This window comes from Bubalus kerabau, chromosome 12, assembly GCF_029407905.1.
Source record: "Bubalus kerabau isolate K-KA32 ecotype Philippines breed swamp buffalo chromosome 12, PCC_UOA_SB_1v2, whole genome shotgun sequence".
NCBI classification, from domain to species: Eukaryota; Metazoa; Chordata; class Mammalia; order Artiodactyla; family Bovidae; genus Bubalus; species Bubalus kerabau.
In genome coordinates, this window is record NC_073635.1 from 72766124 (window position 1) to 72789475 (window position 23352).

Genomic DNA, 23352 nt, shown 5'->3' on the forward strand with positions numbered 1-23352 from the left:
AATGGCAACCCACTCCAGTGTTCTTGCCTGGAAAACCCCAGGGATGGTGGAGCCTGGTGGGCTGCCGTCTGTGGGGTCGCACACATGACTGAAGTGACTTAGCAGCAGCAGCAGTAAGTGCTGAATGTAAAGTGGAAGTGGCAGCTGGAGACTTTCACTGAAGTTGGAAAGCTCCCTGTGCCCGGGGCTGGGCGGGCAGTGCCCTGGGGGCCTGCAGGCTGGCCAGGTGCATGGAGGCTGAGAAGAGGACCCAGTCCTTTGCTGAAGCAAGAGTAGAAAATCAGGTATGGAGGGAGGAGGAAGCAGGGCTGTGAGAACAGCAGGCACGTCCTCACCTGGAGGAGGCGGAGTGTGCAGCAGGGAGAAGCTGGAAATTCTTTCTGCCAGGTTCTGTGTTAGTTTCTAGGACTGTGTCTGTCCAGGCTGCTCTCACAGGAGACCAGTGCTTGGTGGCTTAGAAATAACAGAAGTTTTTCTCTCATGGTTTTGGAGGCTGGGAAAGTCCAAGTCAGGGTGCTGAAAGATTCAGTCTGCTGAGAGTCCGATTTCTGCGGCCTCACGTGGTGGCAGAGGTGAGGGAGCCATGTGGTTCCTTTTATCAGGGCACTAATCCCTTTCATTCAGGCTCCATCCTCATGACCTGGTCCCTCCCGATGGCCCCACCTCCTATTACCAACACAGTGGGGATTAGGTCTCAATGTATGACTTTTGAGGAGAAAAGCATTCAGTCTATAGCAAGTTGTCACAGATGGGGGTTATCAAAGAATAGAAATTAAATTTCTCACATTTCTTGAGGCTACAGGTTCAAGGTGTGGGTGATTTGGTTTCTCCTGAGACCTCTCTCCTTGGCTTCTGACCACATGCCCCTCGCTGTGTCCTCACACAGTCAGGGTTTTCTCTAGTAGCAGTGAGCAGGGGCTACTCTCTAGCTGTGATGCATGGACTTCTCATTGTGGTGGCTTCTCTCATTGCAGAGCCCAGGCTTTATCATGTGTGGGCTTAGTAGTTGCGGTTCCTGGGCCCCAGAGCACAGGCTCAGTAGTTGTGGTGCATGGGCTGAGGTGCTTTGCACATGTGGGAGCTTCCTGGACCAGGGAGGGATCCCGTGTCTCCTGCACTGGCAGGTGGATTCTTTGCCACTTAGCCAGCAGGGAAGCCCCCATTTGTATATTTTTGCTTATATGTCTGTTGCCTTAGGAGACTGACCTAAGAAAACATTGGTATAATTTATGTCACAGAATGTTTTGCCTATAATCTCTACTGGGAGTTTTATGGTGTCACATCTTATGATTAAGTATTTAAGCCATTTTGAGTTTATTTTTGTGCATGGTGGGGGGGGGTGTGTTCTAACTTTATTGATTTCATGCTTGTGTCTCTGTCCTTGTATCTTAGTCTCTTCATCTAAGCATACCAGTCAGATTAGATTAGATTCAGTATAATTAAGGGTAATGATTACCTTTTTAAAGTCCATGACACCAAATTCTAAGGTACTGACTACTAAGGTGACAACATATGAATCTGAGGGGATGTGATTGATTTACAGCAGGTCCAGAATAGCAAAGTAGAGACTTCAGCAGAGTCAGCAAATGAGAGAGGGAGGCCTGTGAGGAGCTCTGGGCTCTGGACACTAGGAGCTGGCTAGGAGCTGGGATTCCACATCCACTAAGTGAGCGTTGTTAGACTTTGGTGGAACCTGCCCTTGTATAAAACATGCTTAGTGTTGGGGTGATAAAAGAGTGGTGGAGATGGATGGTGGTGATGGTTGCACATCAGTGTGAATGTACTTAATGCCACTGACTTGTATGCTTAAAACAGCAGAAACAGTAAATTTCATGTTAGGTATATTGTAACACACATACAAACCTGAATAGTGGCACAGAATCCTTGAGAACAAGAGGCAACAGGGCAGATGACACATGGCATGGTCTCCAGCTCTCTGATCTGACCCCCCTTTCCCAGCCTCTCCTGTTCATGCCTTGATGAATTTTCCCTTAGAGAAGTGCCTGTGTCTTGCCATGAGTTCAATGACAGGAGCTCGTGCTGTGACAGCGATTCCCCACCCCCACCCTCCTGGCATCATGAGTAGCTCAGCCTCCTTGTTCCTAGCACCCGACCCTGAGTTCACAAATGTGTGTCACCCCATCTTGTGTGCATCTGCACAAGTTCTCCATCAAGGCAGGAACAGATTCTGCTGGTCATTGCATCCATGTCACAGGGAAGGAGAGCAAGGCATTTTGGTGCTAAGGACAGTGTGCTGATCACAGAAGTTCTCCTGAGTTCTTTTTAAAACACTGGAGATAATTATAAAATCCTCTCAAATATTTTGAGTATACCGCTTTGGATATATACTTGATAGAAGCAAGCTTAAGACTTGTTTTTAAACCACATTCTCTCAGTTCAGTTCAGTTCAGTTTAGTCGTTCAATCGTGTCCAACTCTTTGCGACCCCATGAACTGCAGCACGCCAGGCCTCCCTGTCCATCACCAACTCCCAGAGTTCACTCAGACTCACATCCATCGAGTCAGTGATGCCATCCAGCCATCTCATCCTCTGTTGTCCCCTTCTCCTGCCCCCAATCCCTCCCAGCATCAGAGTCTTTTCCAATGAGTCAACTCTTCGCATGAGGTGGCCAAAGTACTGGAGTTTCAGCTTTAGCATCATTCCTTCCAAAGAACACCCAGGACCACGCTCCTTTAGAATGGACTGGTTGGATCTCCTTGCAGTCCAAGGGACTCTCAAGAGTCTTCTCCAACACCACAGTTCAAAAGCATCAATTCTTTGGCGCTCAGCTTTCTTCACAGTCCAACTCTCGCATCCATACATGACCACTGGAAAAACCATAGCCTTGATTAGACGAACCTTTGTTGGCAAAGTAATGTCTCTGCTTTTCAATATGCTATCTAGGTTGGTCATAACTTTCCTTCCAAGGAGAAACTGTCTTTTAAATCATGACTGCCGTCACCATCTGCAGTGATTTTTGAGCCCCCCAAAATAAATTCTGACACTGTTTCCACTGTTTCCCCATCTATTTCCCATGAAATGATGGGACCAAATGCCATGATCTTAGTTTTCTGAATGTTGAGCTTTAAGCCAACTTTTTCACTCTCCTCTTTCACTTTCATCAAGAGGCTTTTGAGTTCCTCTTCACTTTCTGCCATAAGGGTGGTGTCATCTGCATATCTGAGGTTATTAATATTTCTCCCTGCAATCTTGATTCCAGCTTGTGCTTCTTCCAGCCCAGTGTGTCTCATGATGTACTCTGCATATAAGTTAAATAAGCAGGGTGACAATATACAGCCTTGACGTACTCCTTTTCCTATTTGGAACCAGTCTGTTGTTCCATGTCCAGTTCTAACTGTTGCTTCTTGACCTGCATATAGCTTTCTCAAGAGGCAGGTCAGGTGGTCTGGTATTCCCATCTCTCAGAATTTTCCACAGTTTATTGTGATCCACACAGTCAAAGGCTTTGGCATAGTCAATAAAGCAGAAATAATGTTTTTCTGGAACTCTCTTGCTTTTCCATGATCCAGCAGATGTTGGCAATTTGATCTCATTCTCTAGGGAAACTTAAAGCAGGGAGCGTGAAAGCAATTTAGGAAACCACTCAGCAGCAACTGGAGAGTGTTTTCAAGTCAGAGAATTGGATGGAACAATATGCTGTGAGATATGGTGGTTGTGTGGAAGCTTTGTCATGGGGAGGGTTTTGTATTACAAATGAATGACTCACATGTCTGCTTGCCATTAACAGTTTCCTTCAGTCATGAATTTATATCCAAGGTCATTGAGGCTCATGACTTTTATAGCTTTATGCTGTGAACACAGTGGATTCTATCAGCTACAGAAGGTGAGGGCCTTATGTGAAGTGATGCAGTCTCATCTGTGTCCAGTCATGGATCCCATCCTGGTTCAGCCCCACATCACTAGACCCCTGCCTCCTGCATCATCAGATCTTGGGGTCTGTCCTGATAAGACTCCCACGCTGCTGTCTACACAGCTCACTCTCTTGTCTACACAGCTCACCCACCTGCTCCAGCCTTTCATGGATACACCTCCCCCCCCACCACCTCCACCCACCACCACTCTGCCACCACCACATTCATAAAGCAGCTCCAGGTCCTTAAACAAACAGGCTTCCTTGCTGTCTGCTCCCATCAGCCTTTCCAGTTCGTCCCCACACCCACTCGGTGTCCAGCTGGGCTGGCTCTGTGGGGGTCCTTTCTCACCCCTGTCTGTCTGTACACACCGGTCCCTCTGTCCCAGAGCCAGGGAGCAGTGCGCCAGGACACAGAAGGAAGGTGGAGGATGGGACCTGCCATTCCCTCCTGCTCCTCCAGGGGGCGCCCGTGCCCTCTGTCTGCCCACAGCCCTCAGTGGGTGCACTTGACCATTTATGAGTCCCCCTGCCACCCGCTGTAGCTCAGTTTGGAAAGAATCTGCCTGCAGTGCAGGAGACCCGGGTTCAACTCCTGGGTCGGGAAGATCCCCTGGAGAAGGAAATGGCAACCCGCTCTAGTATTCTTGCCTGGAAAATCTCATGGACAGAGGAGCCTGTCAGGCTACAGTCCATGGGATTGCAAGAGTCAGACACGACTTAGCCACTAAACCACCACCACCACCTGCCACCCATAAACTATGAATGCAGGAAGACACCTCAGCCCAGCCTGTTCTTTCCAAGGAACTCTGCACCTGCTGTGCCTTCTTCCAGGATGTTTCCCCACTTAGTCTCAGGGCTCCCGTGTCTCCACATCTAAGACAGCAGCTGCCCTTCTTTTTCCTTCAGAGCACAGGTCACAGCCCAATAGTGGGTTTTTTATGCTTGCTCACTGTGTCCTCTACACGGTGCAGAGTATTGTCTTCCATCTTGACCTATATGGGTGGATCCTCAGCACTTAGGACAGTGCCTGGCTCCTCAGCAAACCTCTGCCAATTGAATGAACGGAGGTGGGGCCTCTGTCTTACTTGTATCACCTCCAGCGCAAGATGCGTCCCCTTTTAATAGAGTCCTTATATAGGATTATATGTGGGATTATAGGATTAACACAGACTATATTGGAATAACTGTTATACAACTGGTTGCTGACTCAGTCATTTCTATGGCATGACTTGGAAATCTTTAAAAACTTGGAAAATAGTGTATTCTTCTAGTGATTTGGATAAAAGCATCATTTAGGAAAAATTCAAAGCCATTAACTGATCTCTTCATTGTAATTATTTGTATTACCTCATCTGTGATGGGATGTTAGGAAGAAAACATCTTAAAACTTTTGGGTTGGTTCATCTTGGACACAATACCCTGTCAGATTTGATTAACATCCACCTTTAGAGATTATTGGCAGGTAATTATGAATTAAGGAGAAACAATTCTGATTCAGTATTAAGTTTTTAGTACTAAGTTTGAACAAGTTTTAGTCAAGAAACTTAGGTATGAACGCTGAACTAACACATGTCAAAGTGTAAAAATGAATCCCTTTAGACTTAGCGAAGGGATGGTGTGTGTGTTTACATCCCAGGGTCTTGTTTCTGATCATAGACTCAGTGCCCACAGTGTCCCCTTAAGAGTTTTCTGACCTGAGTCCAAAGCACATGACCGCTCGTGGCTAGGGAAGAGTGGAAAAGAAAGCTGACATTTGCTGAGTAGATTGATGGTTTGATTTCTCAGAACACATGGGTGAGTTGTAATTGATGTTCTAAGGTGAAGAAACTGAGGTTTAGTCACTTGTCTGATGTCGTCCGTCTCATGAGAGGGACTGAGCTGCAGTCTGCTGCCTCCAGACTCTATCTGACTCACTCACAGGCTGAGCTCTGGCCCAGGTTCCTGAGATTTGTTCTGCAAGGGCCTTGGGCTCCCAGAGTACCTGCCTGGAGCCCTGCCTGTGGTCACTGGGGCCCCAGGCTCACCCACTTGCTTCCCTGGAGGGGTTGTGGACCCTGTGGAATGACACTGGACCTGAGTCCCTTGGGGTCTACATTTGAAATGTAGGAGTAGTTTTTTTTTTTTTTTTTTTTTAAACTGTGAAAACAATTTAAGGTTGAATAGTGAGGGGTGTTGGAGAAGGCAATGGCAACCCACTCCAGTACTCTTGCCTGGAGAATCCCATGGACAGAGGAGCCTGGTAGGCTGTGGTCCATGGGGTCGCTAGGAGTCAGACACCACTGAGTGACTTCACTTTCACTTTTCACTTCCAAGCATTGGAGAAGGAAATGGCAACCCACTCCAGTGTTCTTGCCTGGAGAATCCCAGGGACGGGGGAGCCTGGTGGGCTGCCGTCTATGGGGTCGCACAGAATTGGACACAACTGAAGCAACTTAGCAGCAGCAGCAGTGAGGGGTGTCTTGACTAAGAGAACTGGTGGGTGCTCTGAGCCATTGGGTGATTTCCACTGTGATTTGGGCCATTTGGATTCTGTTCTTTTACTTTCATAGGTGGAAGGTGTTCACTCCAAATGAAAGAAGACTTGCTTCCTGAATGGAATTGGGAATATTGTAGTGACTGATAGAGGCCACTCTGGCATTCATTTTCTATCTAACATTCTTTGGGAACAAGTGTCTAGCAAATGCACTCTGGCAAAGATGACCAAGAATCTATTAATTTTTTGTTGTGAATATTTGCCTCATTAATTATAAATAATCACCTAGAAAGCTGTCTAAGAATGTACACATTTTTAAATGACATGGATCCCTTTTCTCGCATTCCCAGATAGAAATAAAATAGTGTTTTAGTTTAGTCAAGTTTTGAAATCTCAGTATTACTCAGTTGTTTTCCTTAATGAAACATGTAAATAATTGTTAAACTGAGTTTTAGAGGAAAAAACTTAGCTGTTTTTGTCTCCTTCAGTAGACTGGTTTTAAGAATTTTTTTATAGCACTAGATTCAAATTTGCTGCTGATAAATTTAAGAACCTAGTTGGATGAATTGATTTGTGTTTACTTAATTTGTATTATTGATTTGGTATTTAAACTAAAGATCTTTCACTGCTGCGTGGTCTTTGTCTCACTGTTTTCAAAATATAGGGTTTCATTGAGGCACCCCATTAATGTGCTTTTGCTTACTGTGCCTTTTACATTTACAGGTGTGTCCATCAGGCCTTGAAGGAGAAGATCACAATCTTAGTCACGCATCAGTTGCAGTACCTAAAAAATTCAAGTCAGATTCTGATATTGAAAGATGTAAGTAATTTCTAGTAATCCGTGGAATTGCTAGCACTCAGGTGTGTTGAAAGACAGACCTCCCTGCGGGTTACTCTCCTGGGTTTATGGTAAATGCCCTCTTCTCCCTCAGTTTTTTGCCTCCTTCTTCTCAGAGCTGGTGTTCATGCCTTGGAGGATGAACCTAAAGCCCTATAGAAATGTCACTGTTACACTCTAAGCCACATAAACCCTAAAGTGTATAAAAGTGCAACCACAGGGTTATTGAATCATCACTATTCTAATGAAATTTGTTAAGGGAAATGTTACAGTTTTATTTAGAACATTTTACTTTCTTCTTCCATGACTTAAGTCAAAGTGTATCACTTAGAAATTAGAGATTCTACGATCTGTTGGTATCCAGGTGATTGTCATACATAATTTGTCTAAAGAGCATCTTCCATTAGCTCTAGAAGCGAGGTTGGGTATCCGAGCATCCAGGTCAGAGACATCCTCTCTGCTGGTGTCTCCAGTTGCTGGTCTCCCTGCCCAGGTCTCTATGTGCCCAATACGTGTGGGAGCCTGTGCAACAGGAGGACAAGGCCCTGCCTTCATGGGGACCCTGTTCTTATGGGGAGGATGTGACAAAGAAGGTGACATCCTGGCTGCCTCACAGGGTTTGAGTGACATGAAGGTGGGGGCCACACAGTCACCTGGGGGAGGGAGTCTGAGGCAGGGGGTCCTAAGGAAGGAGTTGACCTGGCAGGTTGGAGGAACAGCAGGAAGACCAGAGTGTCTAAGGAGTGACCAGGGCAATGGGAGGGAGCTGGTCTCCGAGCAGTGGGCAGCGAACCCGGAAGTGGGATGGAAGTCTTGGATATTCCAGATCAAAGGAGGGATGTGATCTGATGTGGGAGTTAAGAGATTCCTCTGATGGTCACTGGAGGGGTGACAGAAGAAGCAGTTAGGAGCCTTAGTAAAGCTGAGGAGACAGAAGTGTGGGCTCAGGTTAGAGATTCAGTTTCTAGAGCTGCCGTATCACAGCACCGCAAGCTGGGTGACCGCAGGAGTTTATTGTCTCCTTGTTCTGGAGGCTACAAGTCCCAAATCCAGGTGATGGCAGGGCCGTGTTCCCACCAGAGGCTCCAGGGAGAATCCTTCCTTCCAGCCTCTGGTGTTCACGGGCCTTCCTTGGTGTTCCTTGGCTTCCAGCTGCAGCACTGTGGTGTCTGCCTCTGATGTCACATGGCCTTTGTCCCCGTGTCAGTCTGGGTCTCTTCTATTCTCATAATGACATCGGTCTTACTGACTTTAGGTCACCCTGCTCCAGTGTGACCTCATCTTAACTCGATTACATCTGCGAAGACCCTGTATCCAAATAAGGTCACGTCCACAGGTGTCATGTTTGAGCACATCTTTTTAAGGAGGGAGCACCATCCAACCCACAACTCCTAGCATGGCTGGGTGTGGGGTGGAGACTAGTGAGAACTGTTCAGACTTGGTGGTCGTCCGATGCTTCACTCCTTGGCTTGTTTGCCTCTGGGTCTCAGCGCCTTTGTTGTTAACCCCTGACTGTTCCACAGGCCCTTGGTCAGATCCCTGACTTCTGAAACGAATCTCTACTCTAAGAAAGATTATTAAAGTACAGAACCCCTGCCTATCTAGGAGCGGTTCCATGTGTCAGCCCTTCTCCACTCTAGGGGTAGGCTAAGGGTTCTCAAGTTTGAGAGCAGTTGATTTCATGTGCAGAGAGGGCAATTCTAGTGTGTAAACCCCAATGTTGATAGTGTTATGAGCACAGGATCAGTGGGCAGGAGTATAACCTATTTCGCCCATCTCTAGATGTTTTGGGGTCCCCCTAGTGTTTCCTTTGAGGATACTACCCCCAATTTTAGTATTAATAAAACAACTATTTGTCCACTGGTGAGCACCCCTGCATGAGTTGGGGTCCATCCTCACTGTCGGGTCCCTCTCTTCACAGCAGATGGGGGATGGCTGTCCCTTCATCCCCCCAGAATTGTCAGTGCTTGACTGTTGAGTGAAATTGCTGTCTTTGTACCACCAATCATTTAAATTTCCATATTACAGATTTGATGTGGTGAGTGGTAATTTCACTAAAGAAGTGTGTGAATTTCCCCTCCCAAGTGGAACATGACATAATATATCCTGTATCTTTTTCTGGTTCTGCAGTATCAGATGGTACCCAGATGCTTCCCTGCATTTCTCCCAGTGGACCCCCTCAGGGGAGAGTGTGAGAGGGGTCCCAGTGAGGGTCCTGGTCATCTCCCTCCACCTGAGCTGCCTCAACCAGAGCTGCTTCTCATTTGATGAGTTTTGCATCCTGAGATTTTTTTCCCCTAATGTTTTATTTGCTACTGAGGGAATCAGCTGAGTCTGGTTTCACGGGGTCAGAAAATAGTAAAACATCTGCAGACATTATCTTATATGAATTTGAAAGGGAGAGAAACTATGCAAGGATATGTCACATGTGTTCAAAGAAAATTATTTGATTGGTTATATTTTAAGCAGTTGCCTGATTTGGGGAAGCCTAGTTGGCTGCTTATGGTTGGTCATTCCTAAGTTTTTTCTCAGATCTGAGTGCATTGATTCTAGCTTAGGTTTTGGTTTGTGGGCACAGACTGCCAAGGCTTTAGAGCCACTCCAGTCCTATGGCTTCCTTGTTTAATTACTTTATCAGGTGGAATATTGAATTTTCAGTTGGGAACTTGCTGAGTGTGTGGGGGCAGTTGTAGAGACCAGAGAGAGGCCTCTCATGGGTTTGCTGTCCGGGGCTGGTTCCTATTATCCCAGCCGGGCACATGATAGTGCAACAGTGACAGTGGTCAGTGGAGATTTAATGAGAGACTCTTACCCATATGCAGATGTGCTTGTGCCCACCTCTGGGTTAAGTTTAAATTCCTTTCCTGGAATTGTCACATGAGGCTTCTCTCAATTCCCATGTTGTCTAAAAAGACTGTGGTGGTCCTCCCACCAACCTCTGTACTTCTTGCTTCCCTAAGTGCCCAGGGTAGTCGTGTCAGTGGCCTCCATTTTAACACATGAGAACATGTTTCTTTCACATCCCCCAGCACCTGACACAGGGACAGGGTTTGGCAGAGAACACAATGCTCAGTTCTGTACTGAGTTGACTGAAATAGATTTCTCAACAAGAATTCTAGACCCAGGCATCATTTTTTTTTCCTTCAAAAATCATAATTTAAGACCAGATAACTTTTTTGATTAGTATTTAGGTTGGTTTAATATTATCAAATATAAGTTAATTCCTCTCAATTTTTTTTTTTTAATTTTAGGGCAAAATGGTGGAAAGAGGAACTTACTCTGAGTTCCTGAAATCCGGGGTAGATATTTTTTCCCTTTTTGAGAAGGGGAATGAGCAGTCTGAATCATCTCCAGTTCCAGGAGCTCCCACTGTGATCTCTGAGTCTTTGGTTCAGTCTCTCCAGTCTCCCAGACCCTCATTGAAAGATGCAGCTCCAGAGGACCAAGAAGTGAGTTTCTCATCCTGCAGTGTGCCCGGGTCTGTGTGCTCTTGGTGGCCTCGTGGACCTTCAGTCTTCTTGTGACATCTTCATTTGTCCCAAAGTAGACCCTAAGTTCCCAAAGTCTTGTTCCATGGAATTAGTAGAGTTAGAAGAGCATGAGGGGAGCAAGCCTGCTTGGGGTTCCCCTTTGGGTGTAGGATGGAGAATCTTATGGAGAGTAGTAGCAGGTGCCATGCTATGAATTTCGGAGTGCATGTGGCTCACACTGATTGTGAGCCACATCAGTTTACCTTAGTTACATCCTAGTCATGCTGGTGGCCCCTGGCTTCCCTTATGCATCCAGAGGCTTAATGTGAAGACCCCCTGAGACTGAGTCCTGCTGTTGCCACGTTAAATTAGCTACTTTTCCTATATGTTGGAATGTTCTGGCACTGCAGGTGACTGATGGTAGTGTTTTGCCTCAGTGTCAGATGGTTTGTGATAGGTCAGAGGTAATGTGGGCAAAGGACCTGACACATGGTAAACACTTTGGTGTTAGTTCCCGTCCTCCTTTCTTACCCTTCATGACCAAGAACCACGTCTTATCAACCTTGAACCCCAGTGGCCAAGGCAGAGCCTAGGACACACTAGGCTCCTGTGATGTTGTAATGCATTCTAAGTCCTCCAGACAGAGATGAGGAAATGCACTAGATCTCCCATAAAAACATACACAGATATTCCCTTGATAGCCAAACCCTCAACATCCAAACCCAAGAGCCTGGAATGGTTCTATAAGTATTCAGATTAGCTGTTCACTTTCTAAACTCAGGAATCACTCTCTGAAACTTAGGAACCAAATAGATTCAGACCATATGCTTGCAGTGTGCTATCCAAATTCATATTACTCCAGCTCTCTCTGTGAACTCAGTTTACTGTACTTGGCTAGTATTTTGAGCCCCAATTATGTTTTATGTTTCTATCATTGAATGACACAAGTCATCTAGAGGGATACATTAGCTCCATATCATTTTATGTGTTATCTTAGATCAAACTTCTGCATTTATATGTTAATTGATTTTGTTGTGTGTTAGTTGAGAGTCATGATGTATTTTAAGCAAAACTACCCAACGCTGAATGAATGAACTCATGCGAATGACATTTCCTTATTTCTAACAGATTCCTAGAAGTAGGATGGCTGAGTCCAAGTGTAAACACATATGTAGTTTGGCCAGATATCCCCACACCTTTCTCTGTAGGAGGTGGACCATCCTGCACTCCTACCAGTGTATGAGATGTGTGTTTCCCACAGCTTTGCAGTGGAGGACATTGCTGAGCTTTTGAAATTTGGGATTCATTTTTTAAAATTTCATCTCTTACTGCCATTTTTCCATTCTAGACTGAGAATATACAGGTTATACTACCTCTGGAGGACCATTTGGAAGGAAAAGTTGGTTTTAAGACATATGTGAATTACTTCACAGCTGGTGCTGACTGGCCTGTCATCATCTTCCTTATGCTAGTCAACATCACAGCTCAGGTACGTAAGGGCGTTTATTTTGGTTTGTGCACTCAGCTTGATATTTATATACTATTTATACTGTGTTTTATAATTATTTATTTATATACGATGGGGAACACGTGTACACCCATGGCAGATGCATGTTGATGTATGGCAAAACCAATACAATATCGTAAAGTAAAAAAAAAAAAAAATAATAATAATAAATTAAAAAAAAAACAAAAACAAACAAAAAAAATAAAATATAATATAATTATTTTTAAATATATATATTAAGAAATTTATCTCAAAGACTTTGCTCATGCAGCTGTGGGCCTATCTGGGCGAATGTGAAATCTGAAAGGCAGACCTGCAGACTGAAACCTTAGACAGGAGCTGACCCTGATGTCTTGAGACATAATTTCTTCCTCCTCTAGGAAGCCTCAGGGTTTGCTCTTCAAGCCTTCATCTGACTGGATGAAGCCACCACAGTGTTGAGGGTGGTCTCCTCTCCTGAAGTTCTGATGATGGATGTGAACCACATCCACAAAATACCTTCACAGCAACATCTAGATGGGTGTTTGGTTGAATCACTGGAGACTGACCTAGCCAAGCTGACACCCAGAACTGACCATCACTGTACCTGTCAAGCTTTTTCTTTGAAAAAAATCCAAACATATGTACTGTTATTACTGCCTTTTGCAGTCCACTTGGATTTGCATTGATGTACATTATATTTGGGGAGCAAAGTCTTCTAGGGAAAAGGGGATTTCTTTTAAAGATATTAACATGCAAGATGCCCTCCCTTGACCTGTGGTCATCTAGGGTATGGGGTTTGGTGCAGACCTGAGGCGGAAGGACCGTCTCCATGTTCTGGAGCCTTTCCATCCCCCATCCTAGTAAGTGGGGTGCGAGGTTCAGTGATGTCAGTGTGTGAGTGACTGCTGTTTCCTGCTCCAGGTTGTCTACGTCCTGCAGGACTGGTGGCTTGCATTCTGGTGAGTGATTCCTGGTCTGACCCAAAGTGCTGTGAAATCTACACAAAGCCCCCTTTCCCACAGAGTCAGGGGGAGAGATGGGGCAAGTTCAGCCTCCTCTTCTGACCCTCATGTAGTTTCCCTGAAGAAAGATGAAAGTTCCTGTGGATGGTGTGTGATCCCCTCATGGTCTCTCCACATGTCCCTCCCTTTAGCAGCTTCTTCACAGACAATTCTTTTTCTTTTTTTGAACTTTTAATATTGTATTGGGATATGGCCGATCAACAATGTTATGATAGGTTCATATGAACAGTCAAGGGATGCAGCCACACATATATACGTACCCATTTTCCCCCAAACTTCCCTCCCATACAGGCTGCCACATAACATTGGGCAGAGTTCCATGTGCTATACAATAAGCCCTCGTTGGTTACCTGTTTTAAACAGCAGTGTGTGCATGAGCATCCAAACATTCTATCTATCCTTCCCCTTGGCAACCATAAGTTCATTTTCTAAGTCTGTCTTCACAGATAATTTTGAAAACTGAAAGTCATGATTCAGATTTTTAAAAGCGAGACACACAGAGGGCCTTGTGAGCTGGGAAACACTTTCTAGCATAAAATACATTTCTTGAATTGAGGTAATTTTTTGTGATATTTGTATAAATTCTATGTATATCTATAGTGTAATATTTTTTATTTCCTCTTCCATAGGGCGAATCTACAAAGTGAGCTGTATTCTAGGTTATTAGTAAAAGAAGATGAAGATGTAATGTTTGTTCTGAACTGGTACTTAAGAGTTTATTCAGGTAAAGTTGGGTCATCTGCTCTATAATACCAGAGTTTAAGGTGCTTACAATGACTCTGCATGAGCAAGAGGACTTGCAGAGTAATTCAGTAATGTCTTAATAGATTAAGTATATGAATCATGTTTACTCTGTGAATTAATTAGAATAGTTATTTTAAAGATCTACTAGAAGAAAAGAGGTTGAATGGAGACTCTTAAGTTGGTCCATACTGGATTGTGGTAGTTAAACCAGGATTGAATATTGAGAAAATCAGCTACTGGAAATATGTAGCTACTGTGTATTCTAAAAGGTGCTTTAACTAAATCTTATATCGCTGTATGGATGGGTAAGGGGATTAGAAATGGATCCCCATCCCGTTGTTCTGATTCTGTATGAATAAACCTTGGCTTTTATTGATGTTGGATGAAATCCTCTGGCAGCATGGACCCCAGATAAAAGCATTATTCCCTCCCAGGTATGCAAAGCTCCTATTTCCACACTGCTCATCTCCTGGGCTTCACTAATAACTTGAGAAGCTAAGCAGGGGAAGTCCAGTGTCTGGAATTAGGATTCCTTCTCTTTCTTACCCTGAGATCACAGTGTTATCTCCTCCCCAACTGTGTGATTAATTGAAAATTTGGCTTGCCAGACTAATATTATCATGACTATCTCTATTCACAAGAGTATTTAGAATATATATTGCATAGCATTCAGTTCTGTTCAGTTGCTCAGTCATGTCCGACTCCTTATGACCCCATGAATCGCAGCACGCCAAGCCTCCCTGTCCATCACCAACTCCCGGAGTTCACTCAGACTCACGTCCATCAAGTCAGTGATGCCATCCAGCCATCTCATCCTCTGTCATCCCCTTCTCCTCCTGCCCCCAATCCCTCCCAGCATCAGAGTCTTTTACAATGAGTCAACTCTTCGCATGAGGTGGCCAAAGTACTGGAGTTTCAGCTTTAGCATCATTCCTTCCAAAGAACACCCAGGGCTGATCTCCTTTAGAATGGACTAGTTGGATCTCCTTGCAGTCCAAGGGATTCTCAAGAGTCTTCTCCAACACCACAGTTCAAAAGCATCAATTCTTCAGTGCTCAGCTTTCTTCACAGTCCAACTCTCACATCCATACATGACCACTGGAAAAACCATAGCCTTGATTAGATGGACCTTTGTTGGCAAAGTAATGTCTCTGCTTTTGAATATGCTATCTAGATTGGTCATAACTTTCCTTCCAAGGAGTAAGCCTCTATTAATTTCATGGCTGCAGTCACCATCTGCAGTGATTTTGGAGCCCCAAAAAATACAGTTTGACACTGTTTCCACTGTTTCCCCATCTATTTCCCATGAAGTGATGGGACCAGATGCCATGATCTTCATTTTCTGAATGTTGAGCTTTGAGCCAACTTTTTCACTCTCCTCTTTCACTTTCATCAAGAGGCTTTTTAGTTCCTCTTAACTTTCTGCCATAAGGGTGGTGTCATCTGCATACCTGAGGGTATTGATATTTCTCCCAGCAATCTTGATTCCAGCTTGTGCTTCTTCCAGCCCAGTATTTCTCATGATGTACTCTGCATATAAGTTAAATAAGCAAGGTGACAATATACAGCCTTGACGCACTCCTTTTCCTATTTGGAACCAGTCTGTTGTTCCATGTCCAGTTCTAACTGTTGCTTCCTGACCTGCATATAGGTTTCTCAAGAGGCAGGTCAGGTGGCCTGGTATTCCCATCTCTTTCAGAATTTTCCACAGTTTATTGTGATCCACACAGTCAAAGGCTTTGGCATAGTCAATAAAGCAGAAATAGATGTTTTTCTGGAATTCTTGTGCTTTTTCAGTGATCCATCGGATGTTGGCAATTTGATCTCTGGTTCCTCTGCCTTTTATACAACCAGCTTGAACATCTGGAGTTCACGGTTCACATATTGCTGAATCTGGCTTGGAGAATTTTCAGCATTACTTAAATTAGCTACTTGTATAATTATCTGTCTTATATGTTTTATTAGGACTTGTAATTGAATTAGGCAAGCCTAGAATGAAACTGTAGTTTACACTTATTTTTTTCCCCTGTGTTATTTCTATTTAGTGAGAGGAAAACAGTGATTTTTACACTTTTCTTTAGAAATGTATTTTTTGAAAGCATTAAACTCTTAGAGAATATACTTTATGCATACATATATATATGTATGTTTTCTATTCTGTATTTTATATATGTAACCCTCTATACAAATTTGATTTATAGAATAAAATACACAGTATCTTTTTAAACTGCCTGCCATGCTTTAGCATGGTTTGGGATCAGACAGAGATCTTGTGCTGAGTGATGTTTCTTTATTTCAGGGTTAACTGTGTCTACTGTCCTTTTTGGCATCACACGGTCTCTGTTGATATTCTACATCCTTGTTTATTCTTCACAAACTTTGCACAACAAAATGTTGGAGACCATTTTAAGATCTCCGGTATTGTTCTTCAATAGAAATCCAATAGGTAAGTCAGACACCATATTTTTTAGTGAATATATCTTGTTAACACATTAAGTGCCTGGTTACATTTTCATATTTGAAAATGGAAGAGATGCTTTCAAGAAAATCACTGTGTGTGTTTATTCATTTTCTAAAAAAAGCTTCACTGATAATTTTTCCTGCCAGAGAAAATCTGAATATAGGAGCATATAAGCTTTTATTCCAATTTATACATGTCTGTAAAACTACATGACTGTTTACTTTGCAGGATGATTTAGGAGTCCATTTTTTATGTGGCATATGAAACACCTAACGGATGATGCAAATGTGTTGAAATGTTTTTGACTAGTTGTTGAAACGTTGGCTGTGTTACATAGTGTTAAGCTAACTAGGAAGGACTTTCTTCCAGGAAAATCTCTACTGACGACAGGCTGTGTGTTTCTTTCTTTCATTGTCCATCCATTTCTGGGACCACAGAACTCTGACATGTGCCCTTATTTTGAGTTTTACCTAAATGGTAATGTAAGATTAATTAAAATACAAGATCAGTGAAATATAAACATCCTCTTCAATAAAATCAACACTCTAGTTTTACAATGGACTTTTGGTTACATTTAGGAGGTCTTGTGGTTTATAGCAGGTGGATCCTCAGTGTTAAGAGTGTCCCTGAAGGTTTCACAGTGATTGCTTCCTCCTCCCTGAGGCCTTCGACCTGTCTTGCTAGTGAAGGTAGTCTCGTGACCTAGGTTCCTATGAAGAGTTAGTTCATTGGCCTACATGCCCACTCTGTTCATTTGGTTAGACTTGTGCTGAGGCACAGGGTGGCTTTGTTTTTGCAGGTGATGATTGACAGGGCCTGTTAATGCAGGGATGTGACTGGAGAGAGGACAGCAGTAGCCTTGGCCTGGCCATCAACTAGGTGTGTGATCAAGGCCAGAGTAGGTGGATACTACTGGGCAGGCAAATCTCCAGGCAGGATGTTGTCATGGTTATAAGTATGGACCCTGGAGCCAACTTCCTGGGTTCAGTCCTAGTGCTAGTTATTAATAGTGGTAGCCAGTTATAGTTATGTTAATACTTATATGCTAGTTATTTAATTTTTCTGTGTTTCAATTTTCTTACCTATAAAATGATGATACTATTCACACACTTACCAATATCTTGACGTTGTGGGCATTAAGCAGGTTCATACATTCACAGCACTTAGCACAGGGTCAGTGCCTAATGAACCTTAGTGAGGATGATGGCATGGTGTCTGGGAACTTCTCTCCTGTGAAATGGGAATAACCTGTGCCCTTCCTGTTTCACAAGACTGTTGTGAGGATTAAATAAGAGTGTTTAGTGCAGCATCTTGTGTAGATTTATTCAACACATGTTCTTTAGTCCAGGCACTGTGAGGAGCACAGGATGCTAAACTGCAGAGGCCCACAGAATCTCATCTTATAATGAAGCTGGAGTGAGGAAGTGATTGGAAGAGTCTTTGCTATTACAGCTGTGAGGTCTCTCTACTTTGCCTGTTAATGTGAAAACTACAGTCATAAATTTGGGAGCATGAAGTGAGGCTGAATTTCTGTTATCACAGCCTCTGAGTGGTTGTGACCACTGTTAACCAGGCTCTTGATGACCTGTAGACTTCTCCAGATGCTAATTTATTCTTCAAGGATTTGGAACCAAGTTTAAATCTTTAAGATCACTCATCCTAGAGCAGCAGGCATAACAGTGTGTATCTTGTTTCCCCCTCCTGTGTCTATTATCAGAAATTCATTCCTTCAAGAAAATAGAAACCCAAATAAGTACTGCAAAGATAGGACCAAAGATTTAGGGGCATCAGTTATTTACTCTTTTAGCAGTATATTAAATTGAACTCTTCTCTGTGTTTATTTTCAAAACTAGAATTTTTAATAAATGATTTATTGTGGTCTTTGTTTCTGGTATGTGATGGCATGAAGAGAAAAACCACATCTAGTGGTATTACTTGTTACCAACTTCAAGCTTTCTCTGCTTGTCTCACAATGCCAGTAAGTCTTTTTTTTTTTTTTAATTTTATTTTATTTTTAAACTTTACATAACTGTATTAGTTTTGCCAAATATCAAAATGAATCCACCACAGGTATACATGTGTTCCCCATCCTGAACCCTCCTCCCTCCTCCCTCCCCATTCCATCCCTCTGGGTCATCCCAGTGCACCAGCCCCAAGCATCCAGTATCGTGCATCGAACCTGGACTGGCAACTCATTTCATACATGATATTTTACATGTTTCAATGCCATTCTCCCAAATCTTCCCACCCTCTCCCTCTCCCACAGAGTCCATAAGACTGTTCTATACATCAGTGTCTCTTTTGCTGTCTCGTACACAGGGTTATTGTTACCATCTTTCTAAATTCCATAGATATGCGTTAGTATACTGTATTGGTGTTTTTCTTTCTGGCTTACTTCACTCTGTATAATAGGCTCCAGTTTCATCCACCTCATTAGAACTGATTCAAATGTATTCTTTTTAATGGCTGAATAATACTCCATTGTGTATATGTACCACAGCTTTCTTATCCATTCATCTGCTGATGGACATCTAGGTTTCTTCCATGTCCTGGCTATTATAAACAGTGCTGCGATGAACATTGGGGTACTCATGTCTCTTTCCCTTCTGGTTTCCTCAGTGTGTATGCCCAGCAGTGGGATTGCTGGATCGTAAGGCAGGTCTATTTCCAGTTTTTTAAGGAATCTCCACACTGTTCTCCATAGTGGCTGTACTAGTTTGCATTCCCAACAGTGTAAGAGGGTTCCCTTTTCTCCACACCCTCTCCAGCATTTATTACTTGTAGACTTTTGGATCGCAGCCATTCTGACTGGTGTGAAATGGTACCTCATAGTGGTTTTGATTTGCATTTCTCTGATAATGAGTGATGTTGAGCATCTTTTCATGTGTTTGTTAGCCATCTGTATGTCTTCTTTGGACAAATGTCTATTTAGTTCTTTTGCCCATTTTTTGATTGGGTCATTTATTTTTCTGGAGTTGAGCTGTAGGAGTTGCTTGTATATTCTCGAGATTAGTTGTTTGTCAGTTGCTTCATTTGCTATTATCTTCTCCCATTCTGAAGGCTGTCTTTTTACCTTGCTAATAGTTTCCTTTGATGTGCAGAAGTTTTTAAGGTTAATTAGGTCCCATTTGTTTATTTTTGCTTTGATTTCCAATATTCTGGGAGGTGGGTCATAGAGGATCCTGCTGTGATGTATGTCACAGAGTGTTTTGCCTATGTTCTCCTCTAGGAGTTTTATAGTTTCTGGTCTTACATTTAGATCTTTAATCCATTTTGAGTTTATTTTTGTGTATGGTGTTAGAAAGTGTTCTAGTTTCATTCTTTTACAAGTAGTTGACCAGAGTTCCCAGCACCACTTGTTAAAGAGATTGTCTTTAATCCATTGTATATTCTTGCCTCCTTTGTCAAAGATAAGGTGTCCATATGTGCGTGGATTTATCTCTGGGCTTTCTATTTTGTTCCATTGATCTATATTTCTGTCTTTGTGCCAGTACCATACTGTCTTGATAACTGTGGCTTTGTAGTAGAGCCTGAACTCACAATGCCAGTAAGTCTTACAGACAACATGTTAAGGCAAAGAATAATAACTTTATTTGGAAACCTGGCAGACTGAGAAGATGACAGACTGATATCTCAAAATAACCATCTTACTGGGGTCTGGATGCCTGGTTCTTTTACAGAACATAGGGGAGAGGAAGCGAGGAAGTGAAGTCAAAAGGCCAGTTATCTTGCACAATAAGAGGGCATTTTTTCTGCAGCCATTCACAGGTGGTGAGAGTCAGATTGTCTCCCTGTGAGCTGATGAAGGCCACTTTAGTTTAACATTCAGGCAGGAGGGCAGGGTTCCCTGACAAAAACAATGCATAGCAATGGTCAAAGAAACAGATCCAGCGTGGAGTCAAAATTGGCTCCTCCCTGCTACAGTTCCTTTGGTGTGCCCCTCCCCTGTCTGGGGCCAGCATCTTGTTCTTTCTCATCCTGAGTCTCCTCAGGGTGCATCACCCTTGCAGGGGTGGCTGCAGAGTCCTGATGGCTGCAGCATCCTTTGTTTACTGATGTGACAGGTGACATTTTTAGTTCACACCAGATATTTACCAGAAATTCTCATATTCTATCCTGCAGCCTTAAGGATATACTATTATTGTGGATTTTGAGAAGGGAAGTAAAATCAATGATAAGTTATTCTTGGTCATTTAGTAATATTTCACTTTTCCTGCCTACATCCCTCTGGTCTTCTTAGAAGCTTATTCATAAGTCTGTGCTTGTCACATCTGGTATACCTCTGAAAATAACAGCTTATTACCCAAGTAGTAAACTTATAACTCGTAAATGGCCACAAGCCATAATTTCCCAAAATGTGAGCTGCTGTGAGCCATCTGGAGGGAAAAAAAATTGCAGAGAGGTTATAATTATGTTTATTTAAAAAGTATCACTTGGCAAAATTAATCTTGATAATTAAAGCAAAATTGGTGTAACAATTAGGATTAACTTAGGTATTTTGCAACTATTTATTTACCAATTTAGCACTTGGAGTAAGTCTTAGATGGGATGAATCTAAAGGGAGGGAACATTCTCAAATCCACCAACCCTTCCTGTTACTGCCACAAGATTCCCCCATTATTGTAGAAATCAGGACTCAATTTCAATTTCCCACCCACTGCCATTTGGTGGTATTTTTGTTTCTCTTTAGGTATCATCCTATTTTGTCTTTCTTTTTACCATTGACATTGGTTTATTTCATATGAATTTGTAATATATTTAATTTGATGTTGTGTTACCACTAAGTCATCTCTGACTCTTTTGTAGTCCCATGGACTGTAGCCTGCCAGGCTCCTCTGTCCATGGGATTTCCCAGGTAAGAATACTGGAGGGGGTTGCCATTTCCAACTCCAGGGGATCTTCCTGACCCAGAAATTGAACCTCTGTCTCTTATGTCTTCTGCACTGGCAGGTGGACTTTTAAAAAAAGAATTATTTATTTATTTTTAGTTGCATGGGTCTTTGTTGCTGCACATTGTGGTCGCTTTTTCTGTTGCAGAGCTCAGGCTCTAGGCACATGGACTTCAGTAGTTGTGGTGCACAGGCTTAGTTGCTCTATAGCATGTGGAATCTTCCTGCACCAGGGGTCAAACCCATGTCCCCTGCACTGGGGACACTGTATTACCAGGAAAGTAAATACGTATACTTCAAAAATATTGTTTTGATTTGTGCATGAATGATTTCTCTTAAAGCTCCTATCTGAAGAAATGAGTAATTTTTGTATCCTATTCTTGCAGGAAGAATTTTAAATCGTTTCTTCAAAGACATTGGGCATATGGATGATTTGCTGCCCCTGATATTTCAAGATTTCATCCAGGTAGTGTACCAGTCCTGCCAGAGTTCTCACAGGGAAGAGCAGAGTGCCTGTTTCTTAAGGATTTTCCACAGGGACTGGAGGTGGACCTTTCACCCTGGTGATGTGTCCTGTTATCTTCTGTAAGAGGCTGTGGTCTTTTTTTTTTTTTAATTTTTATTTTATTTTTAAACTTTACATAATTGAGAGAGAGGTGTGGCTGCGATTCGGAGGCTGAGTTAACGAGTAACCCCTGGGGCAGGAGTGGCTACACAACTATGTCAATGTTCCTCTGAAGCAGCAACATGCTGGGTAAATGGTTCTCCCTCTGCCTTCCAGGTGTCTGGTGTGGATTCCCTTTACTGTGAGCACATTTCATAACAGAGAGACAGTCACTTCTCATGGAAAGATAACCTAGATTAACTAAATTATGCACTGTATTGGGCTTCCCAAGTAGCTCAGTGGTAAAGGATTTAACTGCAAATGCAGGAGATGCAAGAGACATGGGTTCAATCCTGGGTTGGGAAGATGCCCTGGAGAATGGAATGGCAACCCACTTCAGTATTATTGCCCAAAAAATTCCACAGACAGAGGAGCCTGGCAGGCTATAGTCCATGGGGCTGCAAAGAGTTGGACACAATTGAGCACGAGCATGATGCATTATAGTCCCACAGGGGACAAATATCTGCTGCACCATTTTATTTGGATAAAGCCAAATAAAAGATTGGTTAAAAATAAGGTGAAAATAATACTTTAACAAGGACAATGTTGTTTAGTTGTTAAATTGTGTCCGACTCTTCTGGGACACCATGGACTGCAGCACACCAGGCTTCTCCATCCATGGGATTACTCAGGGAAGAATCCTGGAGTGGGTTGCCATTTCCTTGTCCAGGGAATATTCCTGACCCAGAGATCAGACTTGTGTCTCCTGCAGTGTAGGCAGATTCTTACCACTGAGCCACCTGAGAAGTCCAACAAGTTTAATAGAGACAAGCTTTGAAGATATGAAGGCTTTTAAGCCAGTAATTTGATTATGGGATCAAAGTCATCTCAGAAAATGTCTTTTGTTTTTGTAGACAGTTTTTCTTATCACAGGCTGATTGCTCTGTCCTAAGGTGTCTTATTGCCAAATTCAGACTTAAATTGAAGAAAGTAGGGAAAACCACTAGACCATTCAGGTATGACCTAAATCAAATCCCTTATGATTATACAGTAGAAGTGAGAAATAGATTTAAGGGACTAGATCTGATGGACAGAGTGCCTGATGAACTATGGATGGAGGTCTGTGACATTGTACAGGAGACAGGGATAAAACCATCCCCAAGAAAAAGAAAAATGACTGTCTGAGGAGGCCTTAAGAAAAAGAAAAATGACTGTCTGAGGAGGCCTTACAAATAGCTGTGAAAAGAAGAGAAGCAGAAAGCAAAGGAGAAAAGGAAAGATATACCCTTTTGAATGCAGAGTTCTAAAGAATAGCAAGGAGACATAAGATAGCCTTCCCCAGTGATCAGTGCAAAGAAATAGAGGAAAAACAATAGAATGGGAAAGACTAGAGATCACTTCAAGAAAATTAGAGATCCCAAGGGAACATTTCATGCAAAGATGGGCTCAATAAAGGACAGAAATGGTATGGACCTAAAGAAGCGGAAG

The 23352-nt window shown here is 43.0% G+C and overlaps 1 protein-coding gene across 3 annotated transcripts in view; it reads left to right on the forward strand.

Annotated features, from left to right (window-relative positions):
• The window catches only part of LOC129624648 (ATP-binding cassette sub-family C member 4-like), a 174094-nt gene that overhangs the window by 57104 nt on the left and 93638 nt on the right, over window positions 1-23352 (forward strand). Inside the window, exons 14-21 of one of the 3 annotated variants that reach the window (XM_055542803.1) lie at window positions 7071-7167; window positions 10437-10634; window positions 12004-12144; window positions 13066-13103; window positions 13796-13890; window positions 16210-16356; window positions 21178-21226; window positions 21647-21726. In XM_055542803.1, the coding sequence (XP_055398778.1) occupies window positions 7071-7167; window positions 10437-10634; window positions 12004-12144; window positions 13066-13103; window positions 13796-13890; window positions 16210-16356; window positions 21178-21226; window positions 21647-21692 (811 nt within the window). In that variant the 3' untranslated portion in view covers window positions 21693-21726. The remainder of the gene's footprint in view (window positions 1-7070; window positions 7168-10436; window positions 10635-12003; window positions 12145-13065; window positions 13104-13795; window positions 13891-16209; window positions 16357-21177; window positions 21227-21646; window positions 21727-23352) is intronic. The other 2 variants (XM_055542800.1, XM_055542802.1) reach the window with 2 other exon arrangements.